At 41.9% G+C, this 27,648-nt stretch overlaps 1 protein-coding gene across 2 annotated transcripts in view; it reads right to left on the reverse strand.

Moving 5' to 3' along the window:
* Positions 1-27,648, reverse strand: part of KIAA1549 — a 142,849-nt gene that overhangs the window by 11,352 nt on the left and 103,849 nt on the right. For both annotated transcript variants that reach the window (XM_082472857.1, XM_082472856.1), the window contains exons 14-18: positions 25,457-25,680; positions 24,331-24,484; positions 18,581-18,898; positions 8,272-8,318; positions 2,953-3,113 (exon numbers count right to left, since the gene is read on the reverse strand). In XM_082472857.1, coding sequence (XP_082328983.1) covers positions 2,953-3,113; positions 8,272-8,318; positions 18,581-18,898; positions 24,331-24,484; positions 25,457-25,680 — 904 coding nt within the window. The remainder of the gene's footprint in view (positions 1-2,952; positions 3,114-8,271; positions 8,319-18,580; positions 18,899-24,330; positions 24,485-25,456; positions 25,681-27,648) is intronic.

A 27,648-nucleotide genomic window follows, 5' to 3' on the forward strand; every position in this document is an offset into this window, starting at 1 on the left:
AATACAATAGTAATAATAATAATAATGGCAGCTAATATTTATTAAAATTTGTTATATGCCATGCACTATTTTAAGCACTTTACATTTGTTATCTTCTTCAATCATCAACCATAAGAGGTAAGTACTAATGTTATCCCCATTGTACAGATAAAGAAACCGAATGCTAATTTTACCACATCACATTATTATAAAAAACAATTTCATGATTGAAACGGTGGCTCATCATGGTTTTAATTTGCATTTCTTTAATCATTTTCAAAACTGGACATTTTTCATGTTTACTTTCATATGATATACACACATTTCTTTTGTGCATTCCTTCTTTCTGTCCTTTGCCTGTTTATCTTTTGCAGTTTGCCCATTTATCAATTTATGAGCCATTCTCTATAATAAGACTACCTCTTGGTCATATCTGCTGTAAATCTTCCTAGGTACTACTTTCCTTTTGCTTTTGGTAATTTTTAGACATATACATATTTGATAATTTTACATAGTCAGAAAAGTAACTTTTCTAGTATATCTTAGTATTTTTTCCATTACAAATTTTTACACAATTTAATCTCTTATGGCAAATTATTAGAAAATAACTTCCTCTTCAAATATTTCATACATATAATTTCTATATTCCTCCAGATTAAAAATGAGTATGTCTGAATATTCTGTTTGGTATAAGTGCTATGCAACAAGGTTCAAATACAAAACAATTAATAAGGGAAACAAGACCCACTGCAAAGCACAGCACCTGCAATGTATGGGAAATCCTGTAGGCTATCAGGATACATTCTTTGTTTTGTTGATTGACAGACAATGTAAAATACAAGATCACACTGGATAATTATCCATCAATTATCGCAAATTTGGAATTGGCCTAAACTAGTTACTTGATGACATTATGAAACTGTATATTCTCCAGAAAATGAGAAAATAGCAAAATAAATTATTTAACATGTAATGGCTCCTCTTATTAAAGCATCAGCCTCCAAAAGGAAGGAAATGAACAGGGAAAATAAAAGATGGGCTCTGAGCCCTGGTAATAAAATGCAGTAAGACGGAGTAATAATGAACTTTGAGGACTTTTTAGAGTAGCTGTACAAGAAACAGAAAGAAAAAAAAAGAAAGAAAGAAATGGAAAGAGCTCAGGATCTTAAAGTACACAGATGTTTTGGGAACACTGAGTGATATGCACAAATCAGTGTTCATAGCATCAACTATTCATGAGATGAAGTTTCATGACATGCAACAGTGATTTGTAATCTGGGGCACAAGACTGGGTCTCAGGCAACCTGGTGGAGGCCGACCAGCCAACTGCCTTGTCAGAATATCAGCTCAGCCATGCTGGGTGCTGTATGTCAACAACCAGCAGTGTCTCTCATTATGGGTCTGGAAGGGGTCTCTTAGCTGGTCCACTTACACTTCTGTTGGACTGATTAGGGAAATCAACTATGAGGTCTAGCAGTGTTTGAAAACTGGGGGATTTACAAAGATCTCAGAATGAATCCCTCATAAACGTCAAGCATCTACTGAACTTGATGAGGATTTGTTGTGGGTTCAACTATTATCACAAAATTCCCAGGAGACTCTGAGACAAATGTATTTTTTTCTTTTCTTCTCATTTTCTGAAAATAAATTTATTCCTAATCTGGATATAATTATTGAGGATACTCAATTCAGAAACCATTATACCTTTTTTGCTTTACCAAAATTCTAAGGGCTCTTCCTCAAATCTCTACATGCATCTCAAAAACTGACAAAAAAGATTGTTAAAATACTGGTATTTATAGCTCTTTTTCTAAAAAAGCAAAACTGAATATATGAAAAAATTTTAATCCCTAAATTTTAATTTTGGTCTGAAACAAAATTCCCTGTGTCTTTACATTGAATATACTAAATATTGTAGTTTTACAAGTAAACCACATTATGTGTAATGTTTCTCAAACAACTAATTAAAATATATTTTAGAATCCTTTAAAAATAAAACATACTTTCTCTCTGGCTTCAAGAGCTCCAGAAATTCGGCACTTTATGTTCTTTCAAGAACATAAACTGAGAACTTTTATTTCCTATGTGGAGATAATCTGGTATAGATTTTTATTTGAATTCCAACAGGTAATTAAAGCAAACCTAAATACTAAAAGTAAAGAAAAGCAGTGTGCAAAGACTTAAAAGTTTAGTAATGAATTAGAAGACAACTTCAGAAAATGTGACCTTTCACTGCTGAATTACCAAGTAAAGAACTGCACTGGTTACTCACAAATGACACTAAGATTGTTCTTTTAATGACTTGAAAGAGGAGGTGGAAAAAAACCTAGAACAGTTCCATGTGGCCACCAGCTTCCCCAGGCCCTCCACTGCTGACTCTGCCCATGTGTGACAGCAGGGAAGGGACAGGCATAGAGGCATGGGAAAATGACAAGGACATTTTAGAATGAGAAAAAGATGATTATTAATAAAGGTAGAAGGGAAAAAATGAGGGAGGTAAGGCTCGAGGAGAAAACAGTGGTTATACCCTCCCAGAAATGACCAAATAAAACACAAATCTCCCTCTGGTCACTTTCCATCAACTTTTAGGTTGCTTATTACAAACTGGAAAAGTGCCTTCTTTAAAATAAATGCTTGTTTTCGTGCCACTGCAAGCACTCAGAAATAGGTCTTTCAGTTCACTGTAAGACTTCAGAAACGTTTTCCCTGGAAGAGGTGTGGGTGTGAATTCCATGTGAAGGGACTGTTTTCGAGACAACTTACTCAGGAACAAATCAGAGGCTGTCAGTCTTGGGATCTCAGCCACTCTCTCCTTTCCTACTTCCCCAGCCCTACATCTTCACCGGGATCCGAGGGGACACGGCTCTTACCGGCGGAAGGGGCCAGTAACGGGATGCTGATACTCTGGGAAGTCGAAAATGATCTCTGCAGAAGTTAGCTAAAAGGAAACGCAAGGTAAATAGCCACATGTACCTGTGGTGCCCCCGACAGGCCGAGGCCGGGCCACCGATGGCACCTCCTCAGAGTAGATCCCTCGGGCAGCGAACGAGGTGGCTTCGGACGAGGCCTGGGGCTGCTGGGGCTCGGCAGGCACCAGCTCCGCAGACTGCAGCAAACCGGGGCCAAAACCTGGTCTGAAAGCGAAGTGCACCCAAGCATCAGGACCACACTTGCCTGACTCTGGCACTTTATTAGGTCCACCCTCAGCCCTTAAGGAAAAATAAGACCTACTTGTCTGTTGGCTTATTATCCATCTCCTCTCCCAGAACACAGGCTCCCCGAGGGCAGGGACTCTATTTGCTCACTGACAAATCTCCAGTGCTATGAAAAGTATATATACCACCCAGTATACACGCTGGAACACAGCTGATGCTTGTCCAATCTGCTGGATGACTGAAGAAGAAATGCTCTAGTTTACAGACCCAAAGAGGGTGTGGCTCAAGCTCCGGGGCCCGTTCACCTCCAGCGCCCAACTAAAGGGGTGGTTCTCAACCTTGGCTGCACGGTAGCGTCACCTGGGGAGCCCATGCTGCACCCGAGACCAGTGAAAACAGACTCTTTAGACGTGGGACCCGACACTGGCAGTTTTTAAAGCTCCACTGATGACCCTGAGCTTCATCAAGGCTAAAAACCAGTGCTCGAAAGCAGTGGTTCTCAAACTATTTAGTTCTAGGACCCGTTTGCACTCATAAAAATGAGGGCTCCCAAGAGCTTTTGTTTATGTGGACCGTATCAATAGAGAGTTTTCATGTTCAAAACTAAAACTGAAAAAATGAAAAATTCACTTAAAAATAACAATATTAAACCTATTACATGTCAACATTTTTCATAAAATTAACTATATTTTCCAACCACCCCCCAAAAAAAATTAAATGAGAAGAATTCTACATTTAAAAAAAATGTCCTTAAGAGAAGACATCTGGATTCTCATATACTTTGTATTCAATCAGTTGCCATCAGTTATTTTAAGAAGAAAAGCTCACCTCACATAAATATGTAGTTGGGAAAAGGAGGAAGATGTTAATAGCCTTTCCGGATAATATTCAAGTAGTATTTCGGTTAAATATTCTTCTTTGAAACCACACCAGAACTCAACAATACTTCCTTAAGGGTGAGTGGCAATACAGACTCTGAAACAGTATCAGTGAACTTTTCATCTCTGTTACATTAAAACCACTGGTCCTTCTTGCACTCTGAATAGACCTATGCATGGTTTTATGACACTGGTCATTTGGAAAATATTGGTTCAATGAGTCATGCAGACTTTTATTTTACTGACACATTTTATTTTACAGTCACCCCAAATCACATTCATTAATATCACCATTGAGCTCATCAGAGAAGGCTTTAAGTACTAGGAAGCTGTCAACTGCACGGTGGCAGACAAGTTTCCAAAATTCTAATTTTCACCTGAAAGCTCAATTTTATTATTGGCAACAAATGCTGTCAGTTGTTTTCCTTGAAGTGACAGGTTCTTTTTCGAGGCCAAACACCCAAGTCTGCTGGCTGTTTGTTCAAGGAAAAACATGGCACCAGTTAGTTCAATTCTCAACTCAAACAACTGAACAAGTGCCTTTCTTCAAAAGGCCATATTCAGCACAAGTGCTTTATAGGCATCTCCTCTTTTGTCACCCAGACTGTTAGAGACTCAAGGGTCTAGGTTTAATAAAATTAATTTTTACTACTTCATCAATGACATACTAACATAAAACTGGCATTTAAAAAGAAGCTGTGATTGCCCAGCAGTGAAGAATACTGGAGCAAGTCCTTCAACAGCTGGGTGCCACTGTCCGGATTCATGCTAAGACACCACAGTTTCACCCACCACTGCTTTCGCACTTTGGTGCAAGGGTCAACAGAATGAGAGAAGTCAGATAACAACTTAATATTATTATAAAAATAGTTTTGACCTGACAGACCTCCCTGAACGGTTCTCAAGGACCTTCTAGGGATCTAAGAATCTCACCCTGAGAACCACTCTTCTAAAGAAATTTAAGAATAAAAAAAGATGATAATTTAATTACAGTTTCTTGCAAATGACAGTTAACTAGTAATTAATAGATTATACCTGTTCGATGAGGAAGTACACCAACTTGCCCTTATTCTATACTGTCATTTCTGGAGTACAGCTCATAAACTGAAACTCAGTCTACCTATATTAATCTCTTTAAATAACTGCTGCTGTTTTAGATTGACCTCGGAAACAGATGTCTGACCTCTCTGGCCTTACATATCTAAGAGCTTAGCCAATGCACACTCCTTCTTCCAGATCTGTAAACTGGAGCTCACCTAACCTAATCATAATCTCTGGACCATCCACCCAGGAATTATCTCTTGCCCTTTACTTAATTATTTCTGCTTTACCCAGTCAATTAGCACCCTCCTGCCTACACTTGCATCCTTTTAATCCTAAATTGTGTGCTCAGATAGTTCAGTGCACTACAAATACTCTAGAATCTTTTATCTTGGGTGACCGTAAAATTTATCATCCAAACCAGAACACTTTTGAGAGTAAAATTTATTAATAATTATGCTGAACAACAGGTGTAAATTAGGACTGAACTGGGCAAATCAGATCACCTGGTCCCCCTATCATTAGCTTCTGCCCGGGACCACCTAGTCTCCACCTGTTCCCTTTACTTTGTTGCTTTTGGACCACAAAGCACTGCCTTGGTGGGGGAGGAGGGTTGGGGAAAAATAAAAGAAACCCTGCTGAAAATGAGGGCAAATAAATAAAAGTAAAGAAAGAGTGGGTTTCCCCGGGGGCGCAGTGGTTAAGAACCCGCCTGCCAATGCAGGGGATACAGGTTTGAGCCCTGGTCTGGGAAGATCCCACATGCCGCGGAGCGGCTAAGCCCGTGCGCTACAACTACTGAGCCTGCACTCTAGAGTCCGCGAGCCACAACTACTGAGCCTACGTGCCACAACTACTGAAGACCACGCACTTACAGCCCGTGCTCCACAACAAGAGAAGCCACCGCAGTGAGAAGCCGCGCACCGCAACAAAGAGTAGCCCCCGCTCGCCACAACTAGAGAAAGCCTGCACATAGCAACAAAGACCCAATGCAACCAAAAATAAATAAATAATAAATTTTTAAAAAAAGAAAAAGTAAGGAGAAAGCAGATAACATTCTTACCTCTGTGTGACTTCCAATCATTAAAGGGATAGTTGAATATAATTTCTGAGACTCTGTTTATCTACAATTCCTTCATTGAAATAAATCAACTGTCTATTCACATGTGGGCCTGAATTACCAACCCTCTCTTCTGTTCTAATAGTCTATTTGTCTTGCTTTATAACAATACCACACTCTTAATTCCTTGACAGTAATTTATAACATTTAGAACAGTGCTAACATCTTATTCTTCTTTCTCAAAGTGTCTTGGCTGTTCTTGGCCCTTTGCATTTCCACATACATTTCAGAGTGAGTTTGTCAGTTTCCACATATTAAAAAACCCAACAAACTATTGGGATTTTGAATGGGACTGCAATAAATCTATAGATCACTTGGGGAGAATTGACATTTAAAAAATATTGAGTTGCACAATCCATGAATAGCTTTCTTTAGAAGGCTTGAATATCTTCAGTTAGATTTATCCTGAGGTATTGTATATTTTTGAATGCTATTTTATATAGTATCTTTAAAATTTTTTATTTTCTGTAACTGCTCATAAACAGAACAGATTTTTGTATACCGGTCTTACAATGCTGTATACTGATCTTTGTAATCTTCGTATCCAGCTACCCTGTAATTTAACTATCTTGCTATTTAGCCATCTTGCTAAAGTCGCTTACTTCTAACAATTCATGTGTTGACATTTTAGTTTTTTCTACTACAAAATTCTATCATCTGTGAATAATAACAGTATTATTTCTCTCTTCGAATTCCTTAATCCTTTTGTTTCTTTTTCTTGCCTTATTATACTGGCTAGGACCCCAGAGGGCAATGCTGAATAGAAGTAATGCAAACAGGCATCTTTGTCTTGCTCTTGCTCTCAAGGGGAAAGCTTTTAACGTTTCACCATTAAGCAATATTTGCCAAGATACCTTTTTATCAGATTACTATCAGTCTGCTTCTATCCTGTGTTTGCTAAGATTTTTACCATGTATGGATGTTGAACTTTATCAAATGTTGTATCTATTGAAATGAGAACATTTTCCTCCTTTATTCACTGCAAAGTGGAGAATTACAATGATTTTTAAAAATTTTAAATTACTCTTGCACTGCTGGAAAAAAATCCAATTTGATTATGATATGATAGATATCCTATTGATTATATTGCTGGATATACTTGCTAATATGTAGTTTCAAATTTTTGGCATCTATGTTCAGGAGTGAAACTGGCCCTTAATGTTTCCTTTCTTGCAATGTCCTTGTCCTTCTTGTCTTTGGTATCAAGGTTATGCTGGTCTCATAAAATGAGTTGAGGAGTGTTTTCTCTTTTTTCTGTTCTTTAGCAGAGTTTGTATGACATTGGTTATCTTTTATTCCTTCAGTGTTTGGTAGAATTCACTGTTGAAGCCACCTGGCCCTGAAGTTTCCTTTGCGGGAAGAATTTTAATAATGACTTTAATCTCAATAGTTATAGGACTATTCAGGTTTTCTCTTTCTAGGAATTTTTCAAAGAACTAACTTTCAGCTTTGTTGATCTTCTCTAGTATGGTATTTGTTTTCTACTTCATTAATTTCTATTTTTATTTTTATTATTTCCTTCCTTCTACTTCCCTAGGTTTATTAGATCTTTTTTTAACATTGAGACAGACACTTAGATTATTGACTTTCAGCCATTTTTCTTTTCAAATATATTTTGAGTCTTTCAAGGCATCAAAGTGCCCCACTAACATGGCTTTAGATGTACCACACAACTTTCAATATGGTGCATTTTCAAGACTCCAAGCCTCATGAGCCTGTCAAAAGTTTTGCTCAGCTTCTCAGTCACCTCCTCTGGAATCAGCAGGTATCCGTGGGAGAAAGGCAGGGCTCATCTCTCTGGATTTGCTGGATCTTGGCCCCATACTGCTTCACTGCCCTGTTAGCCACCTGGTTTTTTGTTTTTATTTTTTAAATCTTGTCTAGCTTTTCCACTTATCATCAGCAAATTATCTAGTCTGTCACTACTGGAAGCAGGACTTAAATTCCAACTTTTTTCCTCCTCTTCTGGTTAGATCAAGATAACACACAACTCAAGAGTTTTTCATCTGCTCATATTAGCTAAAAGAAACAAATTTGCAAAATATAAGAAACAGCGTATGTGAGAAAGTCCTGATACATTTTCTCCTAAAAACCTTACCTTGGTAATGGGCCTGATGGGGGAGCCATTCCATAGTCTTCATATCTCTGGAAGAAATTCAAAAGAAGATGAAGATTAACATTCAATATTTATTATAAAGTGACAACAGCAAACTTACAAATTTAGATTTGCAGGATCAACTTCCAAGAGAATTATTTTCTCATAAAAAGTTAGCATGCTATCAGGGCATTCTGCCATCAAGTAATGCTAGAAGTTTCAGTTTGGGGAACTGGGCTAATAAACACACAACTAGTTTCTAGACCTTTCTTTCTTTTGTGAAAATATTAATAACAGACAGGGTTTCTGCACCTGCTCTTCTCTGTAGGCTTATCCTCTACAAACCTGTATCTTCTGCTAAAAAGGTGGGCCTTAAATGGCCACATTTAGTACAAATGACTCTATCAACATGGGCCACAATGGTCACCAGATCTAGTGGGTGCCCAATAGCAATTCAAATACACTCAAGAAACTAAACAATGCAAATGCTGTACCATGTTGTAGAATGCTATAAAAAGAGAAAGAATATAAAGAGAACCATAAGTTAGACCCTAAAAAGTGAAGTGAACACCTTCAGTTTCTGACAGTTTTCTAATACCAAGGAGGCCCAGCCAATACTCCCTGCCCTTAAATTCCACAAGGTGTCCGTGTATCCTTCAATCAACTCTTTTTACTTGAACTAACTTGCACTAACCAAGTGCTCTTTGACTGAAACAAGATGGCACCAGAATTTTTTTTTTTTTTTGGCAGCGTTGGGTCTTCGTTGTTGTGCACAGGCTTTCTCTAGTTGTGGCGAGCAGGGGCTACTCTTCGTTGCAGTGCTCGGACTTCTCATTGCTGTGGCTTCTCTTGCTGCAGAGCACAGGCTCTAGGCACGCAGGCTTCAGTAGTTGTAACACATGGTCTCAGTAGTTGCGGCACATGGGCCCTAGGGCACATGGGCTTCAGTAGTTGTGGCGTGTGGGCTCAGTAGTTGTGGCTCTTGGGCTCTAGAGCACAGGCTCAGTAGTTGTGGCGTCCGGGCTTAGTTGCTCCGCGGCATGTGGGATCTTCCCGGACCAGGGCTCGAACCCGTGTCCCCTGCATCGGCAGGCAGATTCTTAACCACTGTGCCACCAAGGAAGTCTCCCAGATGTAAAGAAACCTAGACCTATGTTGCATTCCTCATGAAATCAACATATCTTAACCCTAGCATACGTGGGACTCGGATTTTAACACTTCTTTTCAACAACTATGAATCACTATTTTGGAATCAGGTATTTTAGCAGGATAGTAACTCTGGACAGTATCCATCCAACCCCAGTCAGTTTAAACCAACAGGTTGTCCAGGATCAGGAGCTCCAAGTTAAGTCAGTAAGTCAGCCTTGCTTCTGGACCTGCTCTAATATTAGATCTTTATTTTTCTAAGCTGCCATTTACTGAATTATTATTTTGTTATTCACTATATGAACACTAACTCAGGCCCACAGCAACACAAAAAAGTGCTGACTATCTCTGTTTACAGATGAAACCAACACACAAGGAAGTTAAACAATTTCCCCCTAATTTATCTTTCTGACATGCTTTTAATCACTGGGCTGCACCACCCATGATTCCTAAAACCAGACTTTCCCTATTGAATAAATCGCTACTTTGCGGGGTTTTGGGGGGGGAGTAGGAGCTTTGGAGTCAGACACACTGACCAAACTACTCCACTTCCCTTGGTATATTTCCTTAGGCCAAGAAGTACGGAACAATCTCTGTAGCTCACAGAGTTCTGAAGGGATTATTAGACATGAAACTGTGCTCAAATTACTTCACCTCTGACCCTCACTGCTTCCCTTCCCTTGGCAAAGGGAGAGAGATTAGAACCCTGTAGAGTTTCTCAACTGAGGTAAAAAAGCCAAAGGGGATTATGGAAGAAGAGAGAAATAGGACGAAAAGGAGTGTCAATTCCTTTTCCAAATAATTAAACAGAAATCTGAGACTGGATAAAGATTATTTACAGTGGCCCTTGTGCTTTCAGCACAGTTTGGACTTTTTAAACATAGTCACATGCAAAATAAAACCAAAAACAAGGATCAAGGCTTCACAGTTTACCTATCAGGATTTCAAAAGATCTAATAAGTGATAAACTAAAAGAAAATCAATGCTAAGTAGCCATCTACTCTTTAACTGTTTTATTATTGTAGTCCTAGGCATTTCCAATCTATTGTAGTCAGAAAAAGGATACTATCTTTCTACAGACTACATGCCCCCAGTGAAAAGGTTTTAAAAAAAAATCGCAGACAGACGGCAGGCATTTCCTTTAAGTGGGTCACACGTGTAAAAAAGTTTGGAGGACAAAAGAGAACTTTAAGGTTTCAATCAGCTAGGTGAATAAAAATCCCATTTTAATGCATCCTTTCTTTCTATACAGTATAAAACAAGCCAACAGAGCAAGAAAGGCAAGTGGTGAGTGGAGTCTGGAGGGGCCTGAGGTAAAGCAACCAGACGGTAAGGTCTGCTCGTAAGATATCTTAGCTCAGGTATTCACACCTGCTACCTAGAGGACAACTCCACGGAGGTTAACTTTACTCAGGAAAGCAGAAATACCACCTATTAAGTGGCCTGACTCACCAACGTATAACTAACATCTTTACGCCGGCAAAAAAGAAAGAAAAATGTCATCAGATGGTAAATAAAGGTTCATGGGGTAACTGAAGGCACCTTGAAATCCACATTCCTGTGGTTTTTTACCGTAGTCAGCAGGAGCAAATAAAGGGTGATCAGGTTCCTCCTGGCAACAAACAGTAACTTTACAACCAATTTATAAACACGTTGAAGTTACATTAGATATGCCCAAATACAACCAATGATTCTGGTTTTCCATTAGATTAAATTGCTACCACTCCCATCAAAATATGAAGGGTAACATCAAAAAGTTCACATCAAAACCACTCGATAAGAGTATTTATAAAAATCTTGCTATGGGTCTGAGTTCTTGGTTAAGATGGAGGAGTAAGGCATTATCACGGAATCGTTAATCTGCAACACGCATGAACAATGAGGAAAGAATAAAAACAGTAATACAAATCTGTCAAAAATTACTGCTCCACTTGATCAGCAGATACCAAACAAGTAAATAAATGGGTAAAATATGCCATAAACTGAGAAAAGCAGTGGCCGGGGGGGAAAGAAAGATTCTGGCAACACAATGTGGCCCCTAACTTAATAAGAATAGCCATTCCTCTTTTTAACTTCAAAGATGTGGTAATAAAACAACAAAATGAGAGACCACAGAACTATGGAAATAATGTGAGGACCAAAACAATGCCAGTATGACTTTAAGAAATCAACTAATGGGGAAAAGAATAGATATGGTTTAAAAGCAAATCAATGCCACAGAGAAAAGTCCCAGGATAACCATAATCGAAGGCAGAGAAAAAAGAACAAAGTAGCCAAAGCAATTAGAGATAAATGATAGATACAGAAAAGAGACAAAGATGAACCAACATAAAAATAATTGGTACCTTCAACTCCAATAAACAGAACAGAGTAAGACAATTACTTCAGAAATAAAATAAAAGAAAGTTTCCCTGAGGTGAATGAAAGAATTGAATCCAAAGATAAAATGGACATTGGTTATTCAGGGCGGAAAATGATTCAGAAAAACTGGTTGAATGCCAAGAACTATTTACGCTTCCTAGAGGACAGGACACATACATCTTCTATCAGAAAGGGAGAAATTAAGATGGCCACAAATTTCTGCGCTGAACAATTCAAGGAGCAAAGAGAAGCAACAGGTAGATGCCAGCAGCGAACAAGTTCAGGTCGGGAAGTGAGATGAGAGCTCTCCTTTTGGAAGAACGCGACTAAGCGAAAAGGCGCCTGGAAGGTCTCCCTCTTCACTCCAAGTCCTCCTGTCACCCATAGGATGCATCTACTGTGCTAGCCTCTCAGCTTCCTGGTCTGCTCAACACCAATAAACGGCATTTTACTTGTCAGCCACCACCCTGACATCCTACTTTCAAGACCACAGGCAGGGAGGTGATTAGGAAATCTTCCAATAATCTTGGTGAGAGATGATGATGGCTCCAACCAGTGTAATGCAGTGGGTAGATCTGAGAGGAAGAATCTACAAAGCTCCAGCACGTTTAATTGCCCACTACTTTCCCTTTCAGTGTATGGTCTATCGTCACCTCAAATGCACCCTCTGATCTGCACATCTCTTCCCAGTTGTCCTTTCATCACATATGCCTGATAAAGCCCCAGCTCCAGATCAATCCAACTGCCTGTTTTCTCCTTGTCTACCCCTGGGTCTCTGAATGCTGATAAACAAAACTACAGAACTTTCATCTGTGCCACTATAATTTCACGATCGTCAGTCTGAACAGCGGCCTCAATGCTAAGTGATTACTCCCACGTCCCTAATCTGTTTTCTCTCATTCTCCACAAAGAGTACGTCAAGTTTCTACTCTCCCTCAACCCTCCTGCCTTGCCTTGCCACACTTGTCTCATTCTCAACAGATGACTCTGCTTTCTCTACTATGAGAATAGAAACCATGAGATGGGTGGTCCTGCAATGTACTGCCACCCAACTACAAACCTGACTGTACTTGCACCCAACTCTTTCTCCCTCCCACTGAACTGGAAGAAATACATCCCTTCATTTCTAAAGGTAACTCCTCCACCGGTACTCTGGATCCCCTTTCCCGTATCAGCAAGCTCTCCTCCTACACTGGCTCAGTGCCATCAGCAATTGAACATGCTGAAGCCATGTTGACTCTTCCTCTCTTGCACTGTGACAAACCACTCTCCAGTGTAAAATGAGAGCAATCTTTCCAAAAGGCACACCGAATGATGTCTCTAGCCTGCTCAAAACCCTTCAGTATCCAGGCACTACCCTCAGGATGAGGTCTAGGCTCCTAACCTCTCCGCTTCTTCCTTTCCCTCTCCTGCCTCACATCTCACCACTTTTACTTCCCACTTCCCCTTAGTTCCCCAGAACTAATTTCAGGGGTTGACTGCATCCCTGCTATCAATTACTGAAAGAGGAGTGTTGAAATCTCTGACCAGAATTGTAGATTTGTTTATACGTGCGTGCAGTTCTGTCAGTTTTTGCTTCATGTATTTTGAAGCTCTATTACTAGGCACATAAACATTTAAGATTTTTATGACTTCTTTTTTGTTTTGTTTTGTTTAAAAAGATCCATTTATTCTAAAATTCTTTTTATTTATACTTTTTTAAAAACATCTTTATTGGAGTATAATTGCTTTACAATGTTGTGTTAGTTTCTGCTGTATAACAAAGTGAATCAGCTATATGTATACATATATCCCCATATCCCCTCCCTCTTGCGTCTCCCTCCCACCCTCCCTATCCCACCCCTCTAGGTGGTCACAAAGCATGGAGCTGATCTCCCTATGCTATGCGGCTGCTTCCCACTAGCTATCTCTTTTACATTTGGTAGTGTATATACGTCAATGTTACTCTCTCACTTCGTCCCAGCTTACCCTTCCCCCTCCCCATGTCCTCAAGTCCATTCTCTATGTCTGCATCTTTATTCCTGTCCTGCCCCTAGGTTCATCACAACCTTTTTTTTTTTTTTTTTTTTAGATTCTATATATATATGTGTTAGCATACAGTATTTGGTTTTCTCTTTCTGACTTACTTCACTCTGTATGACAGACTCTAGGTCCATCCACCTCACTACAAATAACTCAATTTTGTTTCTTTTTATGGCTGAGTAATATTCCATTGTATATATGTACCACATCTTCTTTACCCATTCATCTGTCGATGGACACTTAGGCTGCTTCCATGTCCTGGCTACTGTAAATAGTGCTGCAATGAACATTGTGGTACATGTCTCTTTTTGAATTATGGTTTTCTCAGGGTATATGCCCAGTAGTGGGATTGCTGGGTCATATGGTAGTTCTAGTTTTAGTTTTTTAAGGAACTTCCATACTGTTCTCCATAGTGGCTGTAACAATTTACATTCCCACCAACAGTGCAAGAAGGTTCCCTTTTCTCCACTCCCTCTCCAGCATTTACTGTTTGTAGATTTTTTGATGATGGCCATTCTGACCGGTGTGAGGTGATACCTCATTGTAGTTTTGATTTGCATTTCTCTAATAATTAGTGATGTTGAGCATCCTTTCATGTGTTTGTTGGCAATCTGCATATCTTCTTTGGAGAAATGTCTATTTAGGTCTTCCACCCATTTTTGGATTGGGTTGTTTGTTTTTTTGATATTGAGCTGCATGAGCTGTTTGAATATTTTGGAGATTAATCCTTTGTCAGTTGCAAATATTTTCTCCCATTCTGAGGGTTGTCTTTTCAAAGATTTTTATGATTTCTTGATGAATTGGCCACTTTATTATTATGAAATAATCTTCTTTATCCTTGGTAATATTCTTTACTATGAGAACTATTTTGGCTAATGTTAGTATAGCCACTCCAGGTTTTGTGATTAGCATTAGCAATGGTATATCCTTCTTCATACTTTTAACCTACTTGTGCCTTTATATTTAATGTGGGTGTCTTGTAAGCAGTGGATAAGTGGATCTTGCTTTTTATCCAATCTGACAATCTCTGCCCTTTAATAGGGATATTAAACTGTTCACATTTAATATGATTACCAACAGGTCTGGATTTAAATCTACCATCTTGGTATCTGCTTTCTGTTTGTCCCATCTGTTCCTTGTTCCCCTTTTCCTCTTCTTCCACCTTCTTTTGGACTACCTTTTTATTATTTCATTTTTACTCCTTCATTGGCTTATTAACTACAATTATTATTATTTTTTTTTTAGTGGTTGCTTTAGGGTATATGTTATATAGTTTTCACTTATCACAGTCTACCTTCAAGTGCTATTATTCCACTTTGTGCATGGTATAAGAACATTAAAACAGTCCCCTTCTACTTCTCCCCATTTGGTCTGGGTGCTACAGTTTTCATACATTTTACTCCTACCCCACAATATTTTGTTACTACTTGACTTTAAACAGTCAATTACCTTTTTAAAAGATTTAAGTAATGAAGAAAAAAATTTCCTATAATTACCCACATATTTACATTTCTAGTGCTTTTCATTCATTTATGAAGGTCCAGATCTTTATCTGGTATCATTTTACTTCTGCCTAAAGGACTTTCTGTAACATTTCTTGTAAAGCAGGTCTGCCAGTGATGCATTCTTTCAGCTTTTGTGTGTCTGAAAAAGTTTTTATTTCACCTTAGTTTTTGAAAGAGGTTTTCACTGGATATAGAATTCTAGGTTGACAGTTTTTTCTTTCAGTTCTTTAAATATTTGTTCCACTGTTTTCTGGACAATGAGAATTCTGCTGTCATCCTTACTTTTGTTCCACTGTATGTTATATCTGCTCTTTTACTCTGGATAATTTAAAGATCTTTATCACTTATTTTAAGCAATTTCATCATATTTTTGGTATAGTTTGCCTCATATTTCTTGTGCATATGGTTCATCAAATTTTGTGGATCTGCAGATTTACAGTTTCAATCAAATTCAGAAAAAATTATTCCTTTATTTTTTTCTGACACCCTCTCTGCTCCTTCAAGAACTCCAATTACATGTATATTAGTCTACTTAAAGTTGTCCCACAGCTCACTAATGAGCTATTCATCTTTTAGTCTAATATTTACTCTCTTTGTTTCATGTTGGATAGTTTTTATTACTATGCATTCAAGCTTACTAATCATTTCTTCTGCAAATCTAATCTACCATTTATCCCATCCAGTACATATTTTTCATCTCAGACATTATAGTTTTCATTTCAAAATTTGATTTGTATCCTTTAATATTTTCAATGCTTCTAATTAATATGTTCACTCTTTCCTCTAGTTTCTTGAACATACAGAACTCCATTATAATTCTTTTAATATCTTTGTCTACTAATGCTACCATCTATGCCATTTTCTTGCTTCTCAGCTTGTCTGGTTAGTTTGATTGGATGCCAGACTTTGATTATTAAGTTGACCTTGCTGGATACTGTATATTTTTGGTTTTCTTTATAAATATTCTTGAGCTTTGTTCAGGTTCAGGTCTTACTTTTTTCTGTGTTAGGTAGAATGAGAGCAGCTCTGAGTACTCTAATCGAAGCTCCATGAATTATGAGGTCTTTCACACTGGTACAAAAGAAACTGTATTAGTCATCTCAGGCTGCCATAACAAAATAGCACAGACTGGGTGGCTTAAACAACAGAAATTTACTTTTTCACAGTTTTGGAGGCTGGAAAATCCACTATCAAGTTTCCAGCAGGGTTCAGTTGTTGGTGAGAGTTCTCTTCATGGTTTGTGGACAGCTGTCTTCTTGTGTCCTCACATGGTGGAGAGAGAGCTCTGGCGTCTCTTGCTCTTCTAAGGGCATCAGTTCTATCAGATCAGGGTTCCAACCTTATGACCTCATTTAACCTTAATTTCCTCCTTCAGGACTCTATCTCCAATATATTCGCATGGGGGTTTAGGCTTCAACATACAAATTTGGGGGGAATACAATTCAGTCCACAGCAGGAACATATTCCCACGTTTATGTGAGCTCTGAGGATTGTTCCCACTAATCTTCTGGGGTAGTTCTGTACTTAAAACTGGTCAGTACTCAAATGAAGATTCCATGCAGCTCTCTGGAATTATCTCTCTGTGCATCTCTCTGCTTTCCTGCACTGTCCATTGTGAACTCTAGCTGTCTTTTCCTCCCCAGACTCTCAACTCTGTTTTCTCAACTCAGGGAGACCACTGAGCTCTGCCTGGGCTCTTCCGCCCTGCACCATAGCTAGAAACTCTCTCAAGACTAGAAACTCTCTCAAGACAGTTGGGGTGACTGTAGGGTTCTACTCATCTCTAACGTCCAATGTTGTGAAAACCCATATATTTTGTTCAGTTATTTTAGCTGTTTCTGGAGAGAAGGTAAATCTAGATCCTCTCCTCCATCTTGTCCAGAAGAGGGAGTTTGTACCAGACACTTTCACTTCTGTGTCTCTGATAGCTTCCCCACTACCTGAAATACTCTTCTTTAATTGATAACCACTAATTACCCTCAGACTTCCACTCAGATGTCATTTTGTCTATAAAATCCTTCCCAAGCACTTTCGGTCAAGTGCTCCCCCCACACACTTTCCTCTTGCCATGACACCTGCCACACTGTGCTGTACTAAGTCACTGCTTCAATTGTCCACATACCCGCACTGGGATGTAGGAGCTGGAGTTGTGCATCATGCACCTCTGTATCCCGAGCACCCAGAACATGGCAGGTGCTCCATAAACATATTTGAATGAATAAACAAATGAGAGAAGCTTAAACAGATAGCAGCTACAGTCAAATTCATATTATCACCGAGTTTTGTCCTGTATCATCCATTTCCTTAAAGATTATAAACTACCAGTTACAATTATATACCAACTGTAATTATGAAGTAGTTTAATATTTATTGTTGAAACAATCTATATTTTTATGTTTAAAACAACAATGACTAGATTGAATATTTTTCCCCCTGCATGGTAGCCTTTATCTATACCTCAGGCCCACCATGCCTTGAAGGAAACAATCTATTGTGAAGAGCATACTTTCAAAATTCATACCCATTTCAGAGATGAAAATTCTTTTAACATATGTTTATTATCACCCAATTTAACCTTCATATGGTTAACAAAATTAGAGGAACCCTGTATAAACACCCCTTGAAGAAGAAATTTAAATTGTAACCTATTAACATCTTTCCAGAGTCAAATGTTTCAGTCTGATCGTTTAATCTGAAATAAGCAAAAAATAATATTTAATGCTACATCCTTGAGTTCTACTTCTTCTCTGTGACTTGAGAAGGTACATTTGAAAGGTCTGACTGAATATGAAAAAAATAAAGGATCACAAAGACAGATGAAACACTCAAATGTCAACTCCCAAGATGGAAATGTGGTATTTGAAAATGACTGTGCTTGGCTACATGTGGACTAGCTGCCTACACTCCCAGACCCTCGCCTCACCTCTTCAGTCCCAGGTGGGCTACACAAAAAAACTTAATGATTCTAGTACCTTCTTAACTGTACCTCTTATGGAGACATCAATGAGAATATATTTTGACACATACTCCACCTGTATTTCATGACAATGAAGGGAACTCAGGAAGATACCTCCACAGAACACCTGAGCTGCACAAAAGAATGCTTTCAACACTGAGAATTAACCTAGAAGATAATAAAAACTAAGACTCATCATCCAAGCTTTAATTCCAATCAAATCCAACAAGAGTATTGCAGGGATCATCCTGAAAACGAGGTGGACAGGCAACAAAGCTCCGACATCTTCCCCGTAAGAGAATTCTAGAAGGTCCACACTTACACTGCATGGGTTGTTGGCTGTCTGGGCTGGGCTGTAGAAGGACCCCCACTGGGTGGCTCGTCTCTCTTCCCGGGAAGGGGTGCTGTTCACAGGCAGGCCGGCTGGGACCCCAGGGCCTGCAGCCGCAGTGTTAGGGGGCTGGCTGCTGGGGGCCACGAGGGCAAAAGCATCATCCAGGAGGGAGTGCATGGTCTGCCGCGCCTCCTCGATGGACGGCTGGGGTGGGACGTACTGGGAGGCCGGGAAGGGCAGGCCTGGATACCTCCCCAGCTCAGCTGAAGACGGCGTCTGCACATCTGCTGGGAGGTCGGGATCAGACTACAGCGGGGGAAACAGCAAAGTGAAGAATCAGACACGAGCTTCTGTGGAGACCCAAAAACAAAACTCTAGGACTAAAAAAGAATTTAACAATTTTCACTGACATTGAGGAATGGGTTTACCATAAGAATTTTTCAAATCACAGCTGAGGAATGTGCATTACCTTTCATGGGGGCAAAAAGTTTGAATCAGAAGAAAGAAAAAAGTAAAAATATTCAACAGTCATTTGTCCAGCAAAACTCAATCAACTCCCTGAAATGTATCTCAGTACCTGGAAGTGCACATTTTTTCCTGAAAGCCCCTAGCAACCAAAAATGATGTGTCAGAGTCTATATACTAAAATACCTAGTTGACTTTCCCTAGATACAGAAACCCAAAACTAAAGCAGTCTATTGACTATTAATAATAGGAAGAATAGCCCTATACACCCGCAAAAGAGTTCAAAGGCACCACGATATTACAACTATGTGTGTATAAACCATTTTAATACCTATTACGACAACTCTTTACAAACAGTAAATAGTGTCAATTATTTGTTCAGAAACTACTTCTTTTAAATGGTGGTATCCCTGGATAACATGAGTCAACAAGAAAAGTTTATATTATATTCTATACTCACTGTCTAAGAGGCAGGGACATAAGTAACAATTATGATTTTTTTAAAATCTTATTTCCTGATACTACCTTCTGAGCCAAATGTTGTCATAATATACACTGGGTAAACTGTAAGAGACAAAACAAGGAACCAATGGAAGAAGAGGCCTTTCTGGTCTCAGGGGCCCCAGAAGCCCAAACATCACAATGACTACAACTGACACACTGAAAAGAGAAGAGGTTCTGCTCAAGGGGCTGGTGACCCCATGCCGTCCATGAAGAAGGGTGGGTGCCTTTTTCTGGAATGCTCTGCTTGCCCTACTGGTCCAAGGTTTAGCTTTGCTCGTTGGATCACTCTACATGAGGGCCAAAGGAAGGCATTCCCATATCTGTTTGGATCAGTGAGTCTCTTACAAAGAAAATCTCTATTGCAGAGACACGTCCTTCCCCTTAGCCAACTGTCTAAAATGCTTCCTAATGACTATGGTCTGTCCAGCAATGATCCGTTATTATTCACACCAGCGTCAAACACTTAACAGCAGCAGCTGCTTAACTCCAAACAGAGAGAAAACCAGATAACGGACTGGCAAAGCCACCAACAGCTCACAGACCTGTTCTGCTTAGCCCGCACCAGTCTTTAAAAAACAGATGGCCAATATTTTAAAAATCTGAAAATTTCCTACTAAAACTCAGAGTTCCGGATTCTCTTGGCAGACCTGGAAGCCCTGGCATCACTGGGCCCTCACCCTCTACAGAAACAAGTGCCATTAGGTAGAGACTTCCCCCCTGAGACGGGCAGGTGCTCTGCCCTTCACAACAGCGAGTGGATGGTCTCACTCCAAGGTACAATACACACTTAGTCCTGTGAGGCTGTTTCTCTGAAACACAATATCCCAGTAAAGCTCTACTAAATGACTTCGTCATCAAGGTAAGGATTTGGGGCCGCAAAGGTCTCTGGTTTATGACGTAGCATCGGAAAGACTCTGTGTTCCTCTCCTTACAAGGTGCAAAAGGAGGCCCACACGCATGCCCTTCTTCCGTTCTTGGTTTTCTTGAGGAGCAGACGGGGAAGAATGTAGTCAGTACAGAGCCCCCAACCTAACACTTCATGGAGAAGAGGAGAAGCATGTCTGTAAAAACATCCTACTGGTAAGTAAGAGCGTCTCTCCAAAGCCAGAAGCGATGTTCCTGCCGGTGGTTCCAGTAGCTGACTGGGTAACCGCACTGCAAGGAAGAGAGCAGTGTGGCCGCAGCCTAAACTGAGATTCCAAGGTGGGGGACAAACCCTACATACACTTGAAGAGAGTCCCTAAGAGCTATAGCCACTGCCAGCCTCACCCTCAGTAGTCATAACTTTAAAGAAGGTTTAACTTTTACAGCAAGAGAGACATGTTGTGAAGGTGTGAAGTGAGGTCCCCTTGGAGTCTCACTGATCCCATGAATCCTGCCAAGAAGGCAAAGAACTAGAGCCATGATGTCAGAGTTTCCTGTTCTCTGGTCTTCTTGCTGCCTCCACACTTCGCAGGCTAGACTGTTAGCAACCTGCAGGCCAAGAAGAGGTCTTGTTCATTTTCCTATGTCCCAACATCCAGCACAGTGTTTCACATGTAGATGGTACTTAATAAGAAATGAATAACTGTGATCTTCAGAAGCTGAGATTTACCCAGGATCCCTGAGTTGGAATTTGAATTCCATTCTCTTGAATCCAAGTTTGATGACTTTGTTTTAATTTATTTTATTTATTTATTTTTGGCTGCGTCGGGTCTTTGTTGTTGCGCACGGGCTTTCTCTAGTTGCGGCGAGTGGGGGCTACTCTTCCTTGTGGTGCCGCAGGCTTCTCGTTGCGGTGGCTTCTCTTGTTGCAGAGCACGGGCTCTAGGCGCGCAGGCTTCAGTAGCTGTGGCTCGCGGGCTCTAGAGTGCAGGCTCAGAAGTTGTGGCGCACAGGCTTAGCTGCTCCATGGCACGTGGCATCTTCCCGGACCAGGGCTTGAACCCGTGTCCCCTGCATTGGCAGGCAGATTCTTAACCACTGTGCCACCAGGGAAGCCCCCAAGTTTGATGACTTTGATATTCAACTTGTTTCCTTTGCACAGATACATGTTCACCTATCACTCCTCAGAAATACAGGAGAACTTTTTTACCTTTAGTCATCAGAGATGATGTATTCTGGTGCCTCTTTGCAATCCTTTGTACTATAAGAGAGTGATCATGCACCATGGTTGGCCCAGGACAAGCTCAGTTCATGCTTGTTGTCCTAGGATAATTAACAGCATCTCCTTTCACCCTCACAAGTGTCTGACTTGGATAATAAATTATATCGGCATTGACAAACTTCCATAAAGGGCCAGAGAGTAAATAGTTTAGGCTTTGTGAGCCATACAGCTACTCAACTCTGCCACTGTAGCAAGAGCAGCCATAGATAACACAAAAATGGTGGGTGTGGCTGTGTTCCAATAAAACTTTATTTACAAAAGCAGACAGCAGGCCAGATTTGCCTGAGGGTCAATGTCTGCTGAGGCTTGAATTACAATAGTAGCCCTAGTTACAAGAAATCCAGAAATATTTCTTTCACCTCAGGAGAACAGAGCTCTCAAGAAGAAGATATTTTGAGGCGAAAGCATAAAATTCAAGATAGTTCAAAAACATGTATGTCTAGTATAACCTTCAAGATGAAATACTACCTAAGAAGAGGTGAGTTCCCAAAAAGGCATTATCTGTGAAGGTATATGCTTCATCAGACTCACAGACTTAGAAAACAAATTTATGGTTAGCAAAGGGGAAAGGTGGGGGGAGGGATAAATTAGGAGGTTGGGATTAACATATACAACAAGGACCTATTGTACAGCACAGGGAACTCTACTCCATCTTCTGTAATAACCTATATGGGAAAAAATATCTGAAAAAGAATAGATATATGTATATGTATAACTGAATCACTTTGCTGTACACCTGAAACTAACACAATATTGTAAATGAACTATACTAAACAAAAATCATACAATATAAGCATTAAAAAAAAGAAAATATATGTTTCAGAATTTTTAGGGAGAGAAAGTAAAAAGTCCATCTGAGGAAGAATTTCCTATTAGGGAATCTTTGAAAAATGGAGCCACGTGGGATGAAGCAGCTGATTGAGGTAGTGTTCTCCAGGGAAGGGCTTCTTCCCACCAGCTGAGGGAGGAACCTCTGTGCTTTCTGCTAAGAAAAAAAGCAAGGAGAAAAAGGACAGTCTGGGCCACCATGAAAGAGGCCTTATTTATGGTCATTGAGAGGGCAAGGGCAGGACAGGTTATTCCCTCACAAAACTCAGTGGCACTGGATGATGGAACTCAGGGCTACTGAAAAAAGAACGTGCAGAACTGCAAAGGCTCTCCTACAGATTCGTCTCAGAGAAGGAGCCCTGGGGCTCTGGAAGCCAAGAGGGAAGAAGAAATGCTCCCCCTTCTTCTGCACATTGGTTTCACACAACAGGATCTCTGAGATCCCGGATGAGACAAAAACGAAAGATCCAGGGGACCATCCTGGGGAGCCAAGGGAAAAGCCCTCCCCAGATCAAGCCGAACACCACAGACGCCCAAACACCTGTCCAAAAACACGGCAGCGGCTCAGGAGCGCCATCTACTGTGAGAACTGCCTGAGGTTCCCCCACCTGAGGAATTCATTCACAGCCTTCAGAAAGGATTCCTTCATTCTGTTGGGGAGCAAAGCAGCCTAATTTGTAGACCTTCCAACCCGCGGGAATCACACCAATCCTCATGAGCCAGTTACGAAGGGATGGTCAGTCTCAGGACACCAGAAACACAGTAAGTTCCAAAGGAAAAGCCTGGTTCTTTCAGATGATCATGACTCAATTATATTTAGCCCCAATGTCAGTATGGTATTTGGCACATATGTGTAATTATGTTTAGTGTCTCTCAGTGTTAGTTATTTGTGTAATTTGAGAGAGAAAATATAAAACTCAAATAAGAAATCACTGGTTACATAAGCTCTAACTGAAGTGATCATGTACATCACAAACTCCTTCTCCAAGGATGTGTTTTTGCTAATTTCTCTCTAAGAAGGATGGCTCTGTAACTTTGCCTCCGGAAGGAGAAAGGTGGTCTTGTGCAATGAGAAAGGGCTTCACCCTGGCACAGGGCTACAGACGTGCATTGTGTGTCCCCAGTGCTGCCAGACACACTGGGAACGTGGGGCTCCTGCTCTGTCTTGGGGTGTCTTTGTGTCTGTATTTCTCACGGCCCCTTGGGGAGGCTGGCCCTTTCTTCCCTGCTCAGTGAGGTCTGTATGTGTCTTAATGCTGTCAACGTCTGCTTTAACACTACAAGCAACTCTGTGCCCCTTTCCTTTAGAAAAAATTGTTTAACTCCCTATTTCTTAACTTCCGTTAAACTCTTTCTTCCATCTTAAAACTAGATATATATATTAGCAAATGTAATATCCTCTTAGCACTCCAAGAACAGAAGATGGGACAAAACCCTAAATGTCCCTCCTACCACCATGAAACCCAAACAACTCTCTGATGAAGGAAAGAAAAAAGAAACTTTCTGGATGCTTCTGTTTTCCAATTGACCTCAAGAAGTTGCCATTCTGAAGCCTGAGGACAGGGTTTGCTTATAGGAAGTAAAAACACTGAGTGTGTTTCCAGAGGGCTCCCCAGCAGCCCCTTGGTCTCTATGACTCAAGTCTCTCTTCAGAGGAACTGCCCACCCCTTCCCCACCCTCCATGCCTCACAACCAAGCTGGCCCTGGCGCATCACCTACTGGGCATCACCACCACCCAGGGCAGCAGCCACCTCTCCCTAAGAGCGACCAGAAGCCAGGCTTGACGTTACGCACCGGGCAACCAATATAGGCAGAGTTGTGGACACCAGGGGGCCGTTTGTAAGTGCCGTCGCTGTCTGTGGTGATAAGTCTGTCCTTCTCAGCATCTCCGGGGCAGCCATTGACCTGATGTTTCCGGCGTGGTTTAGGAGAACGTTTTATCCTGGAGCTGCCGGGAGAAAAGAGAGGTTATCTTCATAGGGAATAACCTTCCGGCCATGGGCTCATCAACTAAACGCCAAGTATTTTCTGAGCACCTAGGACCCGCTAGCCACTGTAGTAAACACCCCACAGGATATAAACAATGTGTAAGACACAGTCTCTGCTCTAAGAAAGCTCACGGTCCACCTGGGCAGACTGTACTAAACACAGGGAACAGCAGAGAATAATATCATCGCTGGCTACCTGTGTCCTGATCTAGGTCTTGAGGAATGAGTAGGATCTGCGGACAGGGAGGGAAGTGGGGACCGTGTGGAGGGCCAGAAACAGGAATGCAGATGAATGTTTGGGGGGCAATGAAGCCACCGCCTAGGGGGCGGCAGTTCCTCTGTGCTGCTGGGCGGTGGGGAGCAGCTGGGTGAAAGGCAGCGCCCCGCTAGGTACAGGAGCCCAGGGTCCAGCCGGCAGGCAGCCCAAGTCAGCACAGGTGTGAGCAGAGCAAGACACAAACGAGAGCTGATCTCACAGAAAATGCCTCTGCGTTAGGGGGCAAGGGTCTGGGAGACCAAGAGACTGAGACTCTGAGGGCGGCTGTGCGATAAGGAACGAGAGATCCAAAAAAAAGAAACGAAAAGAAATGGGAGATTCGCCCAGCTGAACTGGAGACCAAGCACAGGAGGTGGAGATGCTGGGGGTGAGAGCTGAAGAAGAGAGGCAGGGGGAGGGAGCCATGGAGCAGCCTCAGAAGAAAGGCGCCACCTTTTCAGAAGTCTGAATTCCAGGAGACACGAAACCCAGGGAAGTGCTCTGGGGCCACTGGGACGGAATGAACGCAGCCTTCACCACAGGTGACCTCCAGGTGGGATGGCGGCCTCCCAGCCTACACAGCTTGGACTCGCTTCCAGAGACTTCTCCCCGCCCCCTCCACGGTCGAGCCCTTGTACCCCTGCAGCAGGGGCCCCCGGCCCGGCTCGGGGCCCACCTCTTCCTGGGCTCTATGAACACGGAGGGCACGCTGGCCGTGGGGTCCAGGATCTTGTCGATCTGCATCTGCGCCCTGCGGTACACGCGGTGCCGCTCCCGCGTGTCTCCCGACGACAGCTCGTCCAGCACCGGGAACTCGTAGTGCCCGCGGCGCTTGGCGCGGAGCCGGATCTTGTTCCGATGGTGCTCGATCTCCGACTTGTGCCGCAGCGCTGTCTGGATCTGGGAAACGAGATAGACGGAACGTTCTGACGGTCTCTGGGACCACGCAGAGAAAGTAGCTGGGAGGCCTTCCTGCGACTCTCCTCCCCCTGCCCCCAGCGGCCCTAGGCTCCAACGAGGCCCCGAAGGGGTGACAGGGACAGGCACACCCACACAGAGCGCGGGGAACCTCCTTCATCCGGAGCTGTATCCCCACACTCCACGTGGTGGGTGTGACGGCGGAAGCCGTGGTATCGGCCCCCAAACAGGGAAAAAGAACTCAAACCCGGGAAACTGGCCAGTGGCAACTCTGAAGATACTGAGGAACAGTGACAACTATATTTCATACTCCCCGAGAAAAGAGTAAATATTTTCCACACCCAATAATATCCCTACTTTAGAGATTTTAAAATTAAGACAGAGTGAAAGAAGGTATTTGCATTATACAATAAAATACCCATTTACTAATGATGTTTAGTGTTACCAAAACAAGCCCCCTGCCATGAGACACCCCTCCTCAAAGAGCAAAATCGACACGTATGGAAACACATCCTCGCTGGCTACAAGGGGCCTGACCTAGGTCTCCAAGAGCCGGCTGGTTCTGAAGCAGGGGAGGGAGGGAAGTGGGCAGAGGGTGTGCAGGGCAGGCACCAAGGTGCTGAGGGCCAGAAGCAGGAATGCGGATGCAGGTCTGGGGGAACGAGGCCACAGCTCCGGGAGCGGCAGGTCGGCTGAGCTGTCGAGGGGAGCAGACGGGGAATGCTTTCCCTCATGGAGGTGCATACTCTCGTTTTCCAAGCCCTTACCCCTGCTTCAGAGGACTTAACAGCAAGCGAGATGGAGACAGAGGGAAAAAAGGGAAACCAAACTAGGAATCCGACTGGGAGAAGAGAGCAGGACCAACGTCTAAGACAAGGCGGAAGGCTCCTGGCCACGCCACAGTGGACGAGAAGCCACGTACTCCTTGAGACTGCTTGAGAGGGAGGGTCAGGTGGAGGAGATTCTTGACAACTTCCCAGCAGGAGAATTCAGCAAGCCCCTCTTACTCTATCAGGATCTAACTGTTCTTCAAAATATATGAGGTCCCCACAGGAGGACCAAGACATGCTAGGAATCTGCACCAGAAGCTCCTAATAAGAAAACATTTCCACTGAGATGTATGGAGCCTATAGGTAGGTGCACCAGTACTGATAATGCCTCTTGTTCTTAACTTGGGTTTTCACTTTATGCTTTATAATCAATATATATGTTTCCTATACCATATGTATGCATCAAATACATTTTAAAGATAGTAAAAGAAAAAAGTGGCAATGAGTGCTATCACCGCACTGGTGAGCTCATTCTCTTCTTTTTTGGCCACACGGAGAACCCACTCCAGGGTGCTTACTCACGGCCGTGTGAGGCACATGCAACGCAGGACTGATGGGGAGAGGTCTAGGCTACGACCGGGGTCCTGCAGTGCCAGGGCCCCCGAGCATCCGTGAGAAGGGACAAGCATGTGTCCCCTTGAACCCATGATGCACGTTCTTCTGGTCACGTCCTTGGCAAGGAGCCAATGAGGTGTGGAGAGGAGAGTGTGTAAGAACTCTTGCTAAGACTTCTGTAAGATGATCCACTTTAAGGATTCAATTGTATCCATTATTACTTCACCTGGCAGAACTCACAAGAGCAGCAGGTATTTCTTAGAGGCAAGAAACTGACAGTCATGATGCTACCATGCGTGCAACCCTGAACAGCATTCATTCCACTCATGGTCCAGCCCAGGTCAAACTCCTCAAGTTCAAGTTAACAGTGACCTGACCTGGCCTTCTGGTTCCCCAAATCTTAGGGGAGGAAAGCAGATCTAACTCACTGTTCCAGGAGTCACTGGAAATACAGTTTCTTCCCAAGACTTACCTAGATGTTTGGGGCCAGAGCAGATCTATCAGGGATCACAGAGTCTACTGTGGTCCCAAGATTACCCCACATTCAACGATTCACTAGGAGAAC

Source organism: Balaenoptera physalus (genome assembly GCF_965194825.1).
Source record: "Balaenoptera physalus genome assembly, chromosome: 8".
Lineage (NCBI taxonomy): Eukaryota > Metazoa > Chordata > Mammalia > Artiodactyla > Balaenopteridae > Balaenoptera > Balaenoptera physalus.